We start from the raw sequence: 13,898 nt of genomic DNA on the forward strand, positions 1-13,898 counted from the left end.
AACTGGTGATCTAAAGCAAATGGTTCCATATCCTGCTGTCTCCGGCCTCTGCCAGGTTTCATTTCAAACACATCACTTGTTGGAGGTGTCTTGCAATAACACTCTACACTTGTATAGCTCCTTTCCTAACATTGTGCAGGTAACCACCATACCCATTTTATGGAAGGATAAACTATAAGAAAGGAACTTATCATACAGCAAGTCAGTGGCAAGAGCCAGAAACATAACCCAGGAGTTCTGACTCCCAGCCCTCTGTTCTGTGCCCCAAACAGCACTTCCATCACTATCTCGATGTAAACCCCCACTTCTTGTTGTAGTGAAGCCATAGGAAAAAAAAGGCAACGAACAAGTTTTTTTAATCAACATTTTTTGGATGTTGACGTGAAATTTCAAAACAAAAAAAATCTGGATAATGTTGATGAACAATTTTTCAACTAACTATGGGGCTAGTCAGATTGGATTTGGTTGGCAGGGGAGGCCTATTTGATTGTTTTTGTTTGTTTTTTGAGGAATTTTCAAAATTTCAATTTTCAAAAAAGTGTGGGGAAATGTTGATGAAATTTTCATGAAATGTTTCCCCTTTCTTTAAGCTACCATGTGTAGTGAGGCTGCCAATCTGCTTCCTTTTACCAGCACTGAATTAAGAAAGAAAGAAAGAAAGAAAGAAAGACTAGCATCTTGATTGGAAAGGAACAGAAGAACTTAGTTAAATGATCCTTGTAAGACTTGTACATCCATTAATGCTGTCCTCAAGCACACTTGTAGTTCTTTAACAGGTACACTTGACAGTTGCTTAAGCCACAATCAAGAAAGTTTTATATTCAGTTATTCAAATATGTTGAGGATTCTTGACATAAAGATCAAAGCTTGCCATTCTTTCTCAGTGCTTCCGCAGACAGAACTCCCATTGATTGAGCAGGTCATGCAGCCCAGTGCTTGAAAGCAACTCTACAAGAACAAACCAGTATGTGCAACCCAGGATTGTGAGCCCCCTTTGATTGCCAACCAGCATGCACAGTCCAGCACTATTGAGTGATTAGAATAACAAATCAGGGAGTGCAGCCCTGCACTCATAAGCAACCCTACAGTAACAAACCACTGTGCTCTGCCCAGTGCTTTTGAGCAGCCCTACAATAATAAGGCAGTGCAGAAACTTGGGGGGAGGGAGGATCCATGCTGGTAAAGGAATCTGATTGCTGTCTCAAGTTCCCAAGATTTATTATAAACATCAGTGAAAAGGAAACATTTTTATAAATAATGACCAAACCCCTGGCAATATTCCTTTCTATAATGTAGGCACAAATCATCAAGCAAGAAGGATGGGGCCCAGTTCTGAATTCGTTCCCCGAAGCATGGCTGATCAGCCTGGGGTGTTCTTTTTTTTTTTTTCTTTTTAGGGAACAGTTTCTTTTGAAAAAAACAGTTGCTTCCCCTGATGCCTTCTCCTTGTCTTTGTGTTCAAAACCCCCTGTGCATTACATCACCAGAAATGACCAAGCATAGAGGCAGGAAACAAGATCCAATCTAGTGACGTGATTTCTCCAGGGAAAGCAGTCCAAGAAACAAGAAGGCATTGTTCTCTGAAAAAAAACAAAAAACACTCAGGACCTGATCCAGTTCCCGTTGAAACCGATGGAAAGGTTCCCACTGACTGTAGCAGGAGCTGGAGCAGAGCTGAAGTCTCTGGAATTCAGCAAACCCATGGCAGCACAGAGGAAGGCTTGTTGCAACACTGGCAAAGGGTGAGCCCCGTAAAGCTCACTCTGCACAAGCATCCCAGATTGTCTGAAGCTCACCTGAGCTGCTCTGCTGTGGGAAGCTGGGCTGCAGATCCATTAGAAATTGCAGTCAAAGGAGGAGGACTATGCCATAACAGTGAGGTCTGAATGCACTCTGAAATACAGAAGAAAGGGGGAGATGGGGGCTGTAGAATTTGGGGATTGGTCTGCTGGGGCATCAGCGCTGATGCTGGGGCTATGTGGTAATCTTTCAACTTGTACCGCACAGTGTATCCAGGTATTTAAATAACAGCTGGAGCATGTCACCCATAGAGGTGATGGTGGTTCGCAAACATGGGTGTGCAGCATTATCCCCATTCCTCAGAGAGGGAAACTGAGGCACAGCACATAGCAGAGACTTGCCCAAGATCCCACAGGGAGTCAATGGCAGAGCTGAGGAATAGCACCCAGATCCCCTGAAGTCTAGCCCTCTAGACCATAGTCACTCTGCGGCAGTTCTAAAAGCCTTTTATAAGTGCAAACTTGTCCAGCCTCATGAGTCCCCATGAGGGAGGTTAGCGGAACTGCAGCACAGCAAGGTGAAGCAATTTCCCCAGTCATTGTCACACTGGGACTGAGGGCAGAGGTGCAAATGGAAGAGTCCCAGCTCCCCCCAGTTCCAACCATCAGGCCAAACTCACTCCCCCATTCATAGTAATGGGATCACGTCACTTTCTTGCCACTGCCCTTCAGGGACTCTGAAGACTGAGGCTCTACTTCCAGCTGAGCTCTGTAATGACTTGGCTTCCGCCCAGCCCTATCTCCTAACCCAGCCCTCTCCCGGCCATTGCCAACATCTTGCCTCCCTCTGCTTCTGCTATGAGGCTTCATCTTCCAGCAGGGGCCTCCTTCCTGGGGCGTGAGGCTGGTCTGGGGATACGGCACAAGAACGAGGATAAGCTGATGCTAAGCCACTGCAAGCTAATCTACTCTTCTAAAGCGAGATGGGAAGACATCCCTTGGCAACGTCAGGGAGGCTGGCGCTGAGTACTTACTTTGCCTTGCTTTGGAGCCTGGAAACAGGAGAGTCTGATGGGAATGTGCTGGAGGAGCATGAAGGGCCAGGAGACAAAATAACAACAATCCAGGATGGAAAGCAGCCCAGGCATCCCATTCCTGCTCTGTACACTTGCCTCACTAGCTGCCAGATGTGTGCAATGTGCAACGTGTTTTGATGCCTGGCTCAGGGCACTATCGCCCGTGCCTAGCATCCTGGCTCCTGGAGTCACAACCTGAGAGCAGAGCCTCAGCTAACACAAACATTGTGTTTGGCCCTCATGGACGCAAAGAAAGCTTGACAAGGTGAACTGGGTGTAACCGATGCCTGCCTGAGTCTACAGGCAGTCCAAAACCATAGTTTCAAGAGGTGTGGATTGCCCCTTTCATCTTAATTCTGATTCCTGCAGCCTCCCAAAGGAGTGGGAGGAGGGTCGTGACTCAAGGATAGGGCCACAGGGGCACCATGTGGGTTTTGTCTAGGGCGCCCCATGGTCTGAACTTGGCCCTGCTCTCGATGTCTCTCCCACTATCTTCTGAGCATTTTCCCTGGTTGTGCTCCTCGTTGAAGTCCATTCCCTGGGATAATTGCCCCCTCTGTAAAAGCAATTCTCCCAAAGGAGCCTTTCTCCCCTTCAGCGGCATCCCCTTGCTTTAGAATCTTTGGCTGGGATGTAACATCCCAAGGGAAGGAGTGGGAGCCCCAGCCCTTGGACTGTACAAATGGGGCTGCACAAAGCACTGGAGACTATGTTAGAGGAACATAAGAACAGCCATATCATGTCAGACCAAAGGTCCATCTAGCTCAGTATCCTGTCTTCCGACAGTGGCCAATGCCAGGTGTCCCAGAGGGAATGAATAGAGTAGGTAATCATCAAGTGATCCATTCCTTGTCACCCATTCCCAGCTTCTGGCAAACAGGCTAGGGATACCATCCCTGCCCATCCTGGCTATTAGTCATTGATGGACCTACCCTCCATGAATTTATCTAGTTCTTTTTTGAACCCTGTTATAGTCTTGGCCTTCACAACATCCTCTGGCAAAGAGTTCCACATGTTGACTGTGCATTGTGTGAAGAAATACTTCCTTTTGTTTGTTTTAAACCTGCTGCCTATTAATTTCATTTGGTGACCCCTAGTTCTTGTGTTATGAGAAGAAGTAAATACCACTTCCTTATTTACTTTCTCCATACCAGTCATGATTTGATAGACCTCTGTCATATTCCCCCTTAGTCGTCTCTTTTCCAAGCTGAAAAGTCCCAGTCTTATTAATCTCTCCTCACATGGAAGTTGTTCCATACCCCAATCATTTTTGTTGCCTTTTTTTGAATCTTTTCCAATTCCAATATATCCTTTTTGAGATGGAATGACCACATCTGCATGCAGTGTTCAAAATGTGGGCACATCATGGATTTATATAGAGGCAATATGATACTTTCTGTCTTATTATCTATCCTTTTCTTAATGATTCCCAACATTCTGTTAGCTTTTTTGACTGCCACTGCATGTTGAGCGGAGGTTTTCAGAGAACTATCCACAATGACTCCAAGATCTCTTTCTTGAATGGTAACAGCTAATTTAGACCCCATCATTTTATATGTATAGTTGGGATTATGTTTTCCAGTGTGAATTACTTTGCACTTATCAACATTGAATTTCATCTGTCATTTTGTTGCCCAGTCACCTAGTTTTGTGAGATCCTTTTGTAACTCTTTGCAGTCTGCTTTGGACATAACCTAAGAAATTTTGTATCATCTGCAAATTTTGCCACTTCAATGTTTACCCCTTTTTCCAGATCATTTATGAATATGTTGAATAGTACTAGTCCCAGTACAGACCCCTGGCAGACACTAGTATTTACCTCTCTCCATTCTGAAAACTGACTATTTATTCCTATCCTTTGTTTCCTATCTTTTAACCAGTTACTGATACATGAGAGGACCTTCCCTCTTATCTCATGACCAGGGCTGGCTCCAGGCACCAGCCGACCAAGCATGTGCTTGGGGCGGCACCTGGTAAGGGGCGGCCAATCTTGGGGTGGCGGGGGGCGCTCATGGTTTTTTGTTTTTTTGTGGGGGGGTTCACTCGGACGGCGCTGGGGTTGGGGTGGGTTGTTTTTGTTTTGGCAGCTGGGGTGGGATTCGGCAGCGGCGCTCCGGGAGGGGGGGTGGCGCGGCGGGGCGCTCCCCGGGGAGGGTGTGTTCAGCAGCATGGCTCGACAGTGGGGGCGTTTAGCGGCGCTCAGCGGGAGATGTGTGTGGTGGTGGGAGGGTTTGGCGGCGCGGCGCTCCGCAGTGGGGTGGGGGGTGTGTTCAGCAGCGCTCCACGGGGGGCTGGGGGGGTTCAGCAGGGGGGTTCGGCGGCGCTCCGCGGGGGCTGGTGTGTTCAGCGGCGCGGCGGTCCACGGAGGGCTGGGGAGGTTCAGCGGCGCGGCGCTCTGCAGGGGGCTGGGGGGGGCTCGGCAGCGCTCCGCGGGGGGCTGGGAGGGGTTTGCGGTGCGGCGCTCTGCAGTGGGCTGGAGGGGGTTTGGCGGCGCTCTGCGGGGGGCTGGGGGGGTTCAGCAGTGCAGCGCTCTGCGAGGGGGGGTGGCGGCGCAGTGCTGTGGGGGTGTGTTATGGCGGCGCTATGGTGGGCGGCACTCTTTTTTTTTTGCTTGGGGCGGCAAAAAAGTTAGAGCCGGCCCTGCTCATGACAGCTTACTTTGCTTAAGAGCCTTTGGTGAGGGACCTTGTCAAAGACTTTCTGAAAATCTAAGTACACTATATCCACTGGATCCCCCTTGTCCATATGCTTGTTGAGCCCCTCAAATAATTCTAGTGATTGATGAGGCATGATTTCCCTTTACAAAAACCATGTTGACTTTTCCCCCAAAATTATGTTCATCTATGTGGCTGACAATTCTGTTCTTTACTATTCTTTGGTGTCACATTATCTATCCTCCAGTCATTTGGTACAGAAGGTGATTTAAATGATTTAAAGGTTGCATACCACAGTTAGAAGTTCTGCAATTTCACATGAGTTCCTTCAGAACTCTTGGGTGAATGTCATCTGGTCCTGGTGACTTATTACTGTTTAATTTATCAATTTGTTCCAAAATCTCCTCTAATGACACCTCAATATGGAACAGTTCCTCAGATTTGTCACCTAAAAAGAATGGCTCAGGTTTGGGAATCTCCCTCGCATTCTCAGCCGTGAAGACCAATGCAACGAATTCATTTAGTTTCTCCACAATGACCTTATCGTCCTTGAATGCTCCATTAGCATCTCAATCGTCCAGTGGCCCCACTGGTTATTTAGCTGGCTTCCTGCTTCTGATGTACTTAAAAATGCAGGAGAAGCCTGCATCGGCTGGCCACCTACAGACTTTGCAGCTCTGATTTCTGCAATTGACCTTTTGATGGCACCACCCACAGGCTCCGGCTTCTTCCTTTCCCTGGAGGTGCTCAATCCCCGCTCCACCCCAAGTCCCACCTCCACTCCACCCCTTCCCCCCACCCCCGCCCGACCGCTGCCCTGCCTCTTCCCATCACTGCTCCTCCCCCTCTGCCCACCACCTCCCGCATGCCATGGAAAAGCTGATCTTTAGCGGGCAGGAGGCACTGGGTGGGAGGGGAAGGGGGAGGAGCTAGCTGCCGGTGGGTGCTAAGTATCCACTAATTTTTTTTCGTGGGTGCTCCAGCCCTGCAACACCCACAGAGTCAGCACCTATGGCACCACCTTCTCTTTCCTGTTTAGCTGTGGAAACATCTGCATCATACATCCCTTTCAGTGCAAAGGAAGGTAAATCTTGGCCCTTCACCTCTTCTTATAACTAGATTAGCTCCCTATTTGCCACCTTCTGTACTTTTGCCAAATATTAATCTCTCTCCTGTTATATCTCAACCAGAGTTACGGTGTCCCATACTCCAGCAAGGCAGCAACAGCCCTTTTGTAGTGTTGTAATGATCATTCTCCGCTCACTAGTATCCAGCTTGTTGGTTTCACAGACTATGTCTATACTATAAGGTTTGATCAATGTAAGTTACGTTAGCATTCTGCTGCCAACTTTTGTATATAGTCCAAGTGTATTTCACCACAAGCCCATCCCCAGATCCTTTGCCTGGTCAGAATTCCTGAAACTTGTGTTTGTAATGTCCTGGTGATATCCCTGCCACATTCCTGACCAGACCTTGGGAATAACCAAAGGAGAGACTGTCTGTCCCCAGAGAATCCTGCCCCCCCTCACACACACACCTTTCTGTGGATCCCTGTGCTTGCTGGGACAGGACTTCGGGAGTTTAGGGCTCAATCTAACCCACTGAATAATAATTCAATCCAATCCCCAATGATAGGTTTTTTTTCCAATGACTTTAACATGAGTTGGATTGGGCCCTAAGTGAACTCTATCTATCTATCTATCTATCTATCTATCTATCAATCAAACATTTCCACATAAGTGAATAATAAAAATGTTTGCCTTCGATAGCACATTTCATCAAAGGATCTCAAAGTACTTTACAACCAGTCGGTATTTAAGCCTCACAATATTCCAAAGAGACAGAGCCATTCTGTTTCTCCCATTTAGAGATGGGGAAACTTGGCATAGACAGGCTAAGAGATCTGGCTAACAGCACACAGTAGTAGAGCTGGGAATAGAAGGTAATAGCCTAGACACTCAGTTCCCCAGCTCTAACCATCGCATATCCCTGTCCTCCCTCAAAATGCTGTGCTTTTCATTTTGACACACAAAATAAACATGAAAAAGCAGTAGATCTCCTTCCCGCCCTGCACCATCGCACACTGGAAATGCTGCAGTAACACAGAAATGGAGATATCTGGAAGTAACTTGGATTTTTTTATAAAAATGAAAATACCACATGTATTTAAGATGCAAGCAATGCTGAAGTGGAACAACATTAAAACAGGACCAAGCACCAGTCAATGAATTCAGAGGAAAGGATGAACATTCGGGGTGAAATCTTGACCCCATTGAGGCCAAACACAAAACTCCCATTGACTTCACTGGGGCCAAGATTATGCCCTCCCCTTTCTGAGTATGACACATTCTGAGTTCAGTGGAACATCAAGAGAGAATTTAAGCAATCAGATTTGTCTAATGCAGAGGGCATTAGTTCCCTGGAAAAGCCCTGTCAGTACCATTTGTAACCATCACAGCACCCAGAACTAGAATGCACAGCATCTTGGCAGCCTCTTTTCCAGGAGCGCTGCCAGCTTTTTTGCCGCCCTAGGCGGCGGAAGGTCCCTCCCCCAAAATACCGACGACGACCAGCACGGCCAAAGATCCAGCCGCTGCGGTCGCTGCCCCCCAAATGTTAGCGCCCTGGTCTCCCATGTTTAAAAAGGATGAATACAAACTGGAATGGGCACAGAGAAGGGCCACTAGGATGATCCGAGAAATGGAAAACCTGTCGTATGAAAGGAGACTCGAGGAGCTCGGTTTGTTTACCTTAACCAAAAGAAGGCTGAGGGGGGATATGATTGCGCTCTTTAAATATATCAGAGGGATAAATACCAGGGAGGGAGAGGAATTATTTCAGCTCAGTACTAATGTGGACACGAGAACAAATGGATATAAACTGGCCGTCAGGAAGTTTAGGCTTGAAATTAGACGAAGGTTTCTAACCATCAGAGGGGTGAAGTTCTGGAACAGTCTTCCGAGGGAAACAGTGGGGGCAAAAGACCTCTCTGGCTTTAAGATTAAGCTTGATAAGTTTATGGAGGGGATGGTTTGATGGGATAACGTGATTTTAGTCAATAGGTCAATAACGTGCCATCGCTGGTAATTAGTAACAATGGTCAATGATGGGATATTAAAAGTTACTACAGAGAACTTTTTTCCGGAGGGTCTGGCTGGAGAATCATGCTCGCATGCTCGGGGTTCAGCTGATCGCCATATTTGGGGTTGGGAAGGAATTTTCCTCCAGGGTAGATTGGCAGAGGCCCTGGAGGTTTTTCGCCTTCCTCCGCAGCATGGGGCAGGGGTCGCTTGCTGGAGGATTCTCTGCGACTTGAAGTCTTTAAATCATGATTTGGGGACATCAACAGCTGAGACAAGGGAGAGAATTATTCCAGGAGTGGGTGGGTTAGTTTTTGTGGCCTGCATCATGCGGGAGATCAGACTAGATGATCATAATGGTCCCTTCTGACCTTAAAGTCTATGAGTCTATGAGTCTAATGGGTTGCGCCGGTCCTGCTCTTTTCCTTTTCAGATTCCTAGTAAATCACCCGGAGAGGTGGTGTGGTCTCGCCAAAAGGAGTGAAGAGATCAAAAGCTTCCTTTACTGATTTCTGTGCTATCACTTGTCTGTGGATTCCCTGGCATGTTACCAAGATTGTTAATTTAACACCTTTCATGCCCACTAAATTCACTTAAAAATAAATCATTAAATAGGAAGAACTCATTTCAGGTGCTGTATCCCCAGCCAGGTTGGTACTAAAGTAATTGCTATCTCTGCTGGTTTGGAAGGGAAAAGAAGCCACAATCCATGGCAAATCTGATGGGTAACCCAGCCAATGGAATCTTTCATTTAATCAGTTCCAGGAGGCTGGATGGAGTAGCCAGCCTTTGGAAATGTAAGAGTTTGATTTGCCAATGAAACGGGGGTTGGAGGGGGGAAGCAAGGAGGATTTTCCATCTCTAGCTGAAATTAAAAAAACATGGCAGTCACCAAGGCAAGCCTTCCCAACAAGGTTAGGAGCAGCTGCCTCCAAGTCTGAGAATACTGCTGTGTCAGATGCACACAGCGAGCAGCTCCCGTTAGTCTTTAAGTGGCTGGTATATTTTCAGGTTTTTCTCAGGCTGCGTCTCCATCTTTTACAGGCCTCCCTGACTTAGTACCTGATCCAAACTATGTCCAGGCCTCCACCTACATCCAGAGAGCTCACCTCTATTCTCTTCGCTGTGCTGCTGAGGAAAAGTGCCTCGCCAGGTAAGGAGATGGGTGATCCCATATTGCCAACTCTTGTGATTATATCATGAGTTTTGTGCTATTTGGGGTTCTCTCTGAATCCCCAGCTCCTGGAGTCAGGAGATTAGGGGAGAATCTGAACTTTCCTTTATAAAAGAAGTTTCTAGCCCTCGTGGTTGAAGAGAAAAGCTTAAAACATGAAACTTAAAGGCCCAGAAACCTGAAGACAAAGAAAAAGAATCCAATTTTTTTCAATCTCATGATTTTTAAGACAATGATTTTTGAATGATTTTGAATGATCTCGTGATTTTTGAATGACCAACTCATGATTTTTGAATGTTTGGAGTTCGTGATACTGTTGTCGCTACCTTGATATTAATGATGGGCTAGCCAAAAATCTGGTTGAATTTGGAAAGCTTTTGGGGCCCATAGATCATGTGGGTAGTCCCAAGAACTGCTTGGTTCTGGTTGAACAGGATAGAGATATTGCAATAACATTTCCGCTTCCGGTGCCAGCTGTGAATTCAGAGATGTGCAAACATGTGGCCAGCAAAGGCACTAAACAGGAAGTCTAGGAGAGAATGAATCTGAGGATTGTTGTTTTACTATTGTACAGCCCTTTTCGGCACATGTCCAGATTTCCGAGAAGGGTCAAAATATTTCAATGAAAACTTTTTTTTATTAGAAAAAATAATTTGTGCTTATGAAAATCTACCCTCATTCACTGTGGATACAGTGGAATTTGAAGATTAGTGTAACTGTTCTTTCTGGTTCATACACTGAATATATTGGTGATTATGTTCTATTAAATTAGACAGATAGATAGATGCCAACAGCAATAATAGTCTCTGGAATTTACTTGGCATTTCTGTAGCTGCTTAAGGCAGTGCTGTGCTAAATATAATGAAACATTGTCTTTGCTTAGTAAGGACCAGATTCTGATATTGCTGCACACATTGGGTAGTATATTACTCTGCACATAGTGCCATTAACAACAGTGTAGTAAGGTGTTGTTTGACAGAAGTAAGGGTATCAGAATCTGGCCTTAATTAAGCAGATGTGCCTTGGAATGCACAGTATTAGCAGATGTGGCTCGTAGTGATCTTAATGAGGGACTGGATTATTTTACTTGATGTATTTTTGTTCCCCTTGCAATGACTCATCTCAGCTTCTCCGCACTGTAAAGTTGAGAGCACACATAGAATTGCAATCAGTTCCTGTGCTCAAAATGAACTTTGTGTGAGGAGCCCACTCGGAGCTGGGCAGCTGTTCTCAGCTGGACTCTACGATGGGGGACAGCAAATTTAGCACCACTTAAACCCAACAATTTAGCAATTGATGCCTCAGCCTTGTCACACTCTGTATAACCCTTTTCCTCCAATGGGGTAGCAGAGCCTTTTCCTGGTAGAAGAAGTGAGATCTCCTGGCCAATGTGGAGCAGCTTCTGATCTTCTTTAACAGGGTATGCCATGATGGTAATAAAAGGGGGAAATGTGAGTGCTGAGAGTTTGGGGGGGACGACTTTGCAAGGTGTGGAGGCTCTGTCCTTTTTTAAAAAAAAAAAATCTTTTTTCCGCTAAGGAGAATCTTAATACAGATTTATTTGCTGTTATTTTTCAAATCTGCTCTAGCTCTCATACTGCTGAGCAAAGCTTCAAAGAGCCACTTGCTACAGCCAGAATACTCAGAAGAACTCAGCGCTCTAGACACCAAAATAAGGGACCAGATTTTCACCAGAACCCAGAGCACTAGGTGCATATTGTGCGCTGAGCTCTTTTGACAATCTGCCCATCAGCGTCACACCGGGAGTCATTGAGGGATGAGCCCTGGTGAAAATTTGGCCCTTATTTGGGAGCCTAACTATATGGTGACCATATCCCATTTTGGTCGGGACCGTCCCTTTTTTAAGCCCTGTCCCGGCCATCCCGACTTTTTTGGCAAAAGTGGGCATTTGTCCCATTTGCTTTTGCTGACTTGATCAGTTGGCAAGAGCAAACAGGACAAATGCCCAGTTTTGTCAGAAAAGTGGGGTGCAGAGGAACCTATCGGGGGGGGGCAAGCAGGGCTCAAGCAAGCAGCTCAACAGCCCTGATTGGGGGGAAGGCAGGGCTCAAGCAAGCAGCAATGCCCGCCCCAGCGCCACACGGAGGCGGCGGGGAGCGGGGAGGGAGGCGGGCGCCTCAGGCCAGCCCTGTGTGGTGTCCCATTTTCCCTTTGGGAAATATGGTCACACTACTACTGGGAGTGGAGTCCATTGGCAAAATCTAATGCTGAACTTGGGAGATGAGCATCTGGGAATCTGACCCTGAGCTCCTTTGAAAATCTGGTCTGCTGCAACAGCTATTGAAATCAATAGAAAAGTTCTCATCAACTGAATAAATGTTAGAATAAGCCCAAATTGCCTGGAAATAGGACTAAGCATTTCACCCCCACCTCCCACCCCCAGGGGCAGGTTATAACAAGCTGAATGGAGCAAATAATGGATTTTTCAGTTTGGCTGAAGAAAAGGCCGGTTCAATTCGAACGAAAACCATGTTTTTTCAAAATATTTCATTAAATTGAAAACTTGGACAATCTAATTTTGGAATGTTGCATTAGTTTTGAAATTAATCTGCTTTCAAGTTTTTTGTTCTGATTCAGCCATCTTCATGTGTTTTCACCACTACCACCCATTTGTTTTTTGTAACTAGCCACATTGGAAAAGAAAATGCTGCTTCAAACTGAAAAGCTGAAACGAAAAGTTTTGACTTAAAATCAAATCCAAAAGGGATACATCAGCTTTAACCCAAATTCAGGAACAGTTTCTGAGCCAAAAAAAAATGCATTTTTCAGCAAAAAAATCTATTCACTGAAAAAAATTCCCTCCGCTCCAAGTAGAAGCTCACCCAGCCCCATCCCTCAGCCCCTCCAGTGCTGAGCTGTCCCCAGCTGCTTTCAGGGTGAAGTGACTTTCACCCATCTCCCCCATTTCCTTCCTTTTAACCCCTTCAGCACTGCCTACACCCCCGAGGCCACCGACTATGACATCCGGGTGCTGCTGAGGTTCCCGCAGCGGGTGAAGAACCAGGGCACAGCAGACTTCCTGCCCAACCGCCCCCGCCACAACTGGGAGTGGCACAGCTGCCACCAGTAAGTTGAGGAGAACTTGGCACTCTTCAGCACCTTACTAGTCCATCTCTGGGTGACAGGGCCTTGCCACTGGGACCTTCCTTTGGTGGGCAGAGGCTGGTATCCAGCCATGGGGAGCCACCCAGGCTCTGGCTCAGTAAAGTAGCTTGAGCACATGCTTCAGCATTTTGCTGAATTGGGGCCTACGTCAATATGCTGAGGGTGAGAGCCACCCCTGGCTATAGATCAATGGACTGGCCTCCTCCATTCCTGCACCCACCTTACCTTGCTCTCTCCATTTTTCTTGTTCCCTCACTCCAACCCTTTTCTTCTTTCTTTTTTCCTCTGCTCCTCTTTTCTTTCTTCCTTTCTCTGCAAAATTTATTTATCCCACCCCATTTCCCTGCCAGCTCCCCTTCATGTATCCATAAGCCCCATGCTGCTCAGGGTGAAGAATTAGAATTAAGAATTAATGGAGATATCCCATCTCCTAGAACTGGAAGGGACCTTGAAAGGTCATCAAGTCCAGCCCCCTGCCTTCACTAGCAGGACCAAGTACTGATTTTGCCCCAGATCCCCAAGTGGCCCCCTCAAGGACTGAGCTCACAACCCTGGGTTTAGCAGGCCAATGCTCAAACCACTGAGCTATCCCTCCCCACCCAATGGGTCAGGCCACATCATCACAGACCCCTGAACTGAGCACCATGGGCAAAGAGAAGGTCGGGCTTCTAATGCTGTGATTGATGCGTTATGGGAGCAGGTGGCTTTCAAGAAGCCGCACACTCCATCACTCAGAGCCACAGCATTTTCCCAATGTGGGGTGGGGAGGATCTGGGATCCTGCCACTTTCCCTGCCCCCACCCACTCCTGGGCTGCTCTGATGCCCCTGCACCCACCCAGCATGCATCTGTGAATAGCTCTGTGGTACATGCCCAGGGCCGGCTCCAGGGTTTTGGCCGCCCCAAGCAGCCAAAACAAAACAAACAAACAAACAAAAAAAAGCCGCGATCGCAATCGCGATCTGTGGCGGCAATTCGGCGGGAGGTCCTTCGCTCCCAGGCGGAGTGAGGGACCGTCCGCCGAATTGCCGCCGAATACCTGGACGTGCC

General features: G+C 47.0%; 1 protein-coding gene across 3 annotated transcripts in view; it reads left to right on the forward strand.

The window, feature by feature from the left end:
• Positions 1-13,898, forward strand: part of LOXL1 (lysyl oxidase like 1) — a 50,912-nt gene that overhangs the window by 17,412 nt on the left and 19,602 nt on the right. For all 3 annotated transcript variants that reach the window (XM_005290509.5, XM_005290510.5, XM_005290511.5), the window contains exons 2-3: positions 9,594-9,702; positions 12,673-12,810. In XM_005290509.5, the coding sequence (XP_005290566.1) occupies positions 9,594-9,702; positions 12,673-12,810 (247 nt within the window). The remainder of the gene's footprint in view (positions 1-9,593; positions 9,703-12,672; positions 12,811-13,898) is intronic.

This window comes from Chrysemys picta, chromosome 10 (genome assembly GCF_011386835.1).
Source record: "Chrysemys picta bellii isolate R12L10 chromosome 10, ASM1138683v2, whole genome shotgun sequence".
NCBI classification, from domain to species: domain Eukaryota; kingdom Metazoa; phylum Chordata; order Testudines; family Emydidae; genus Chrysemys; species Chrysemys picta.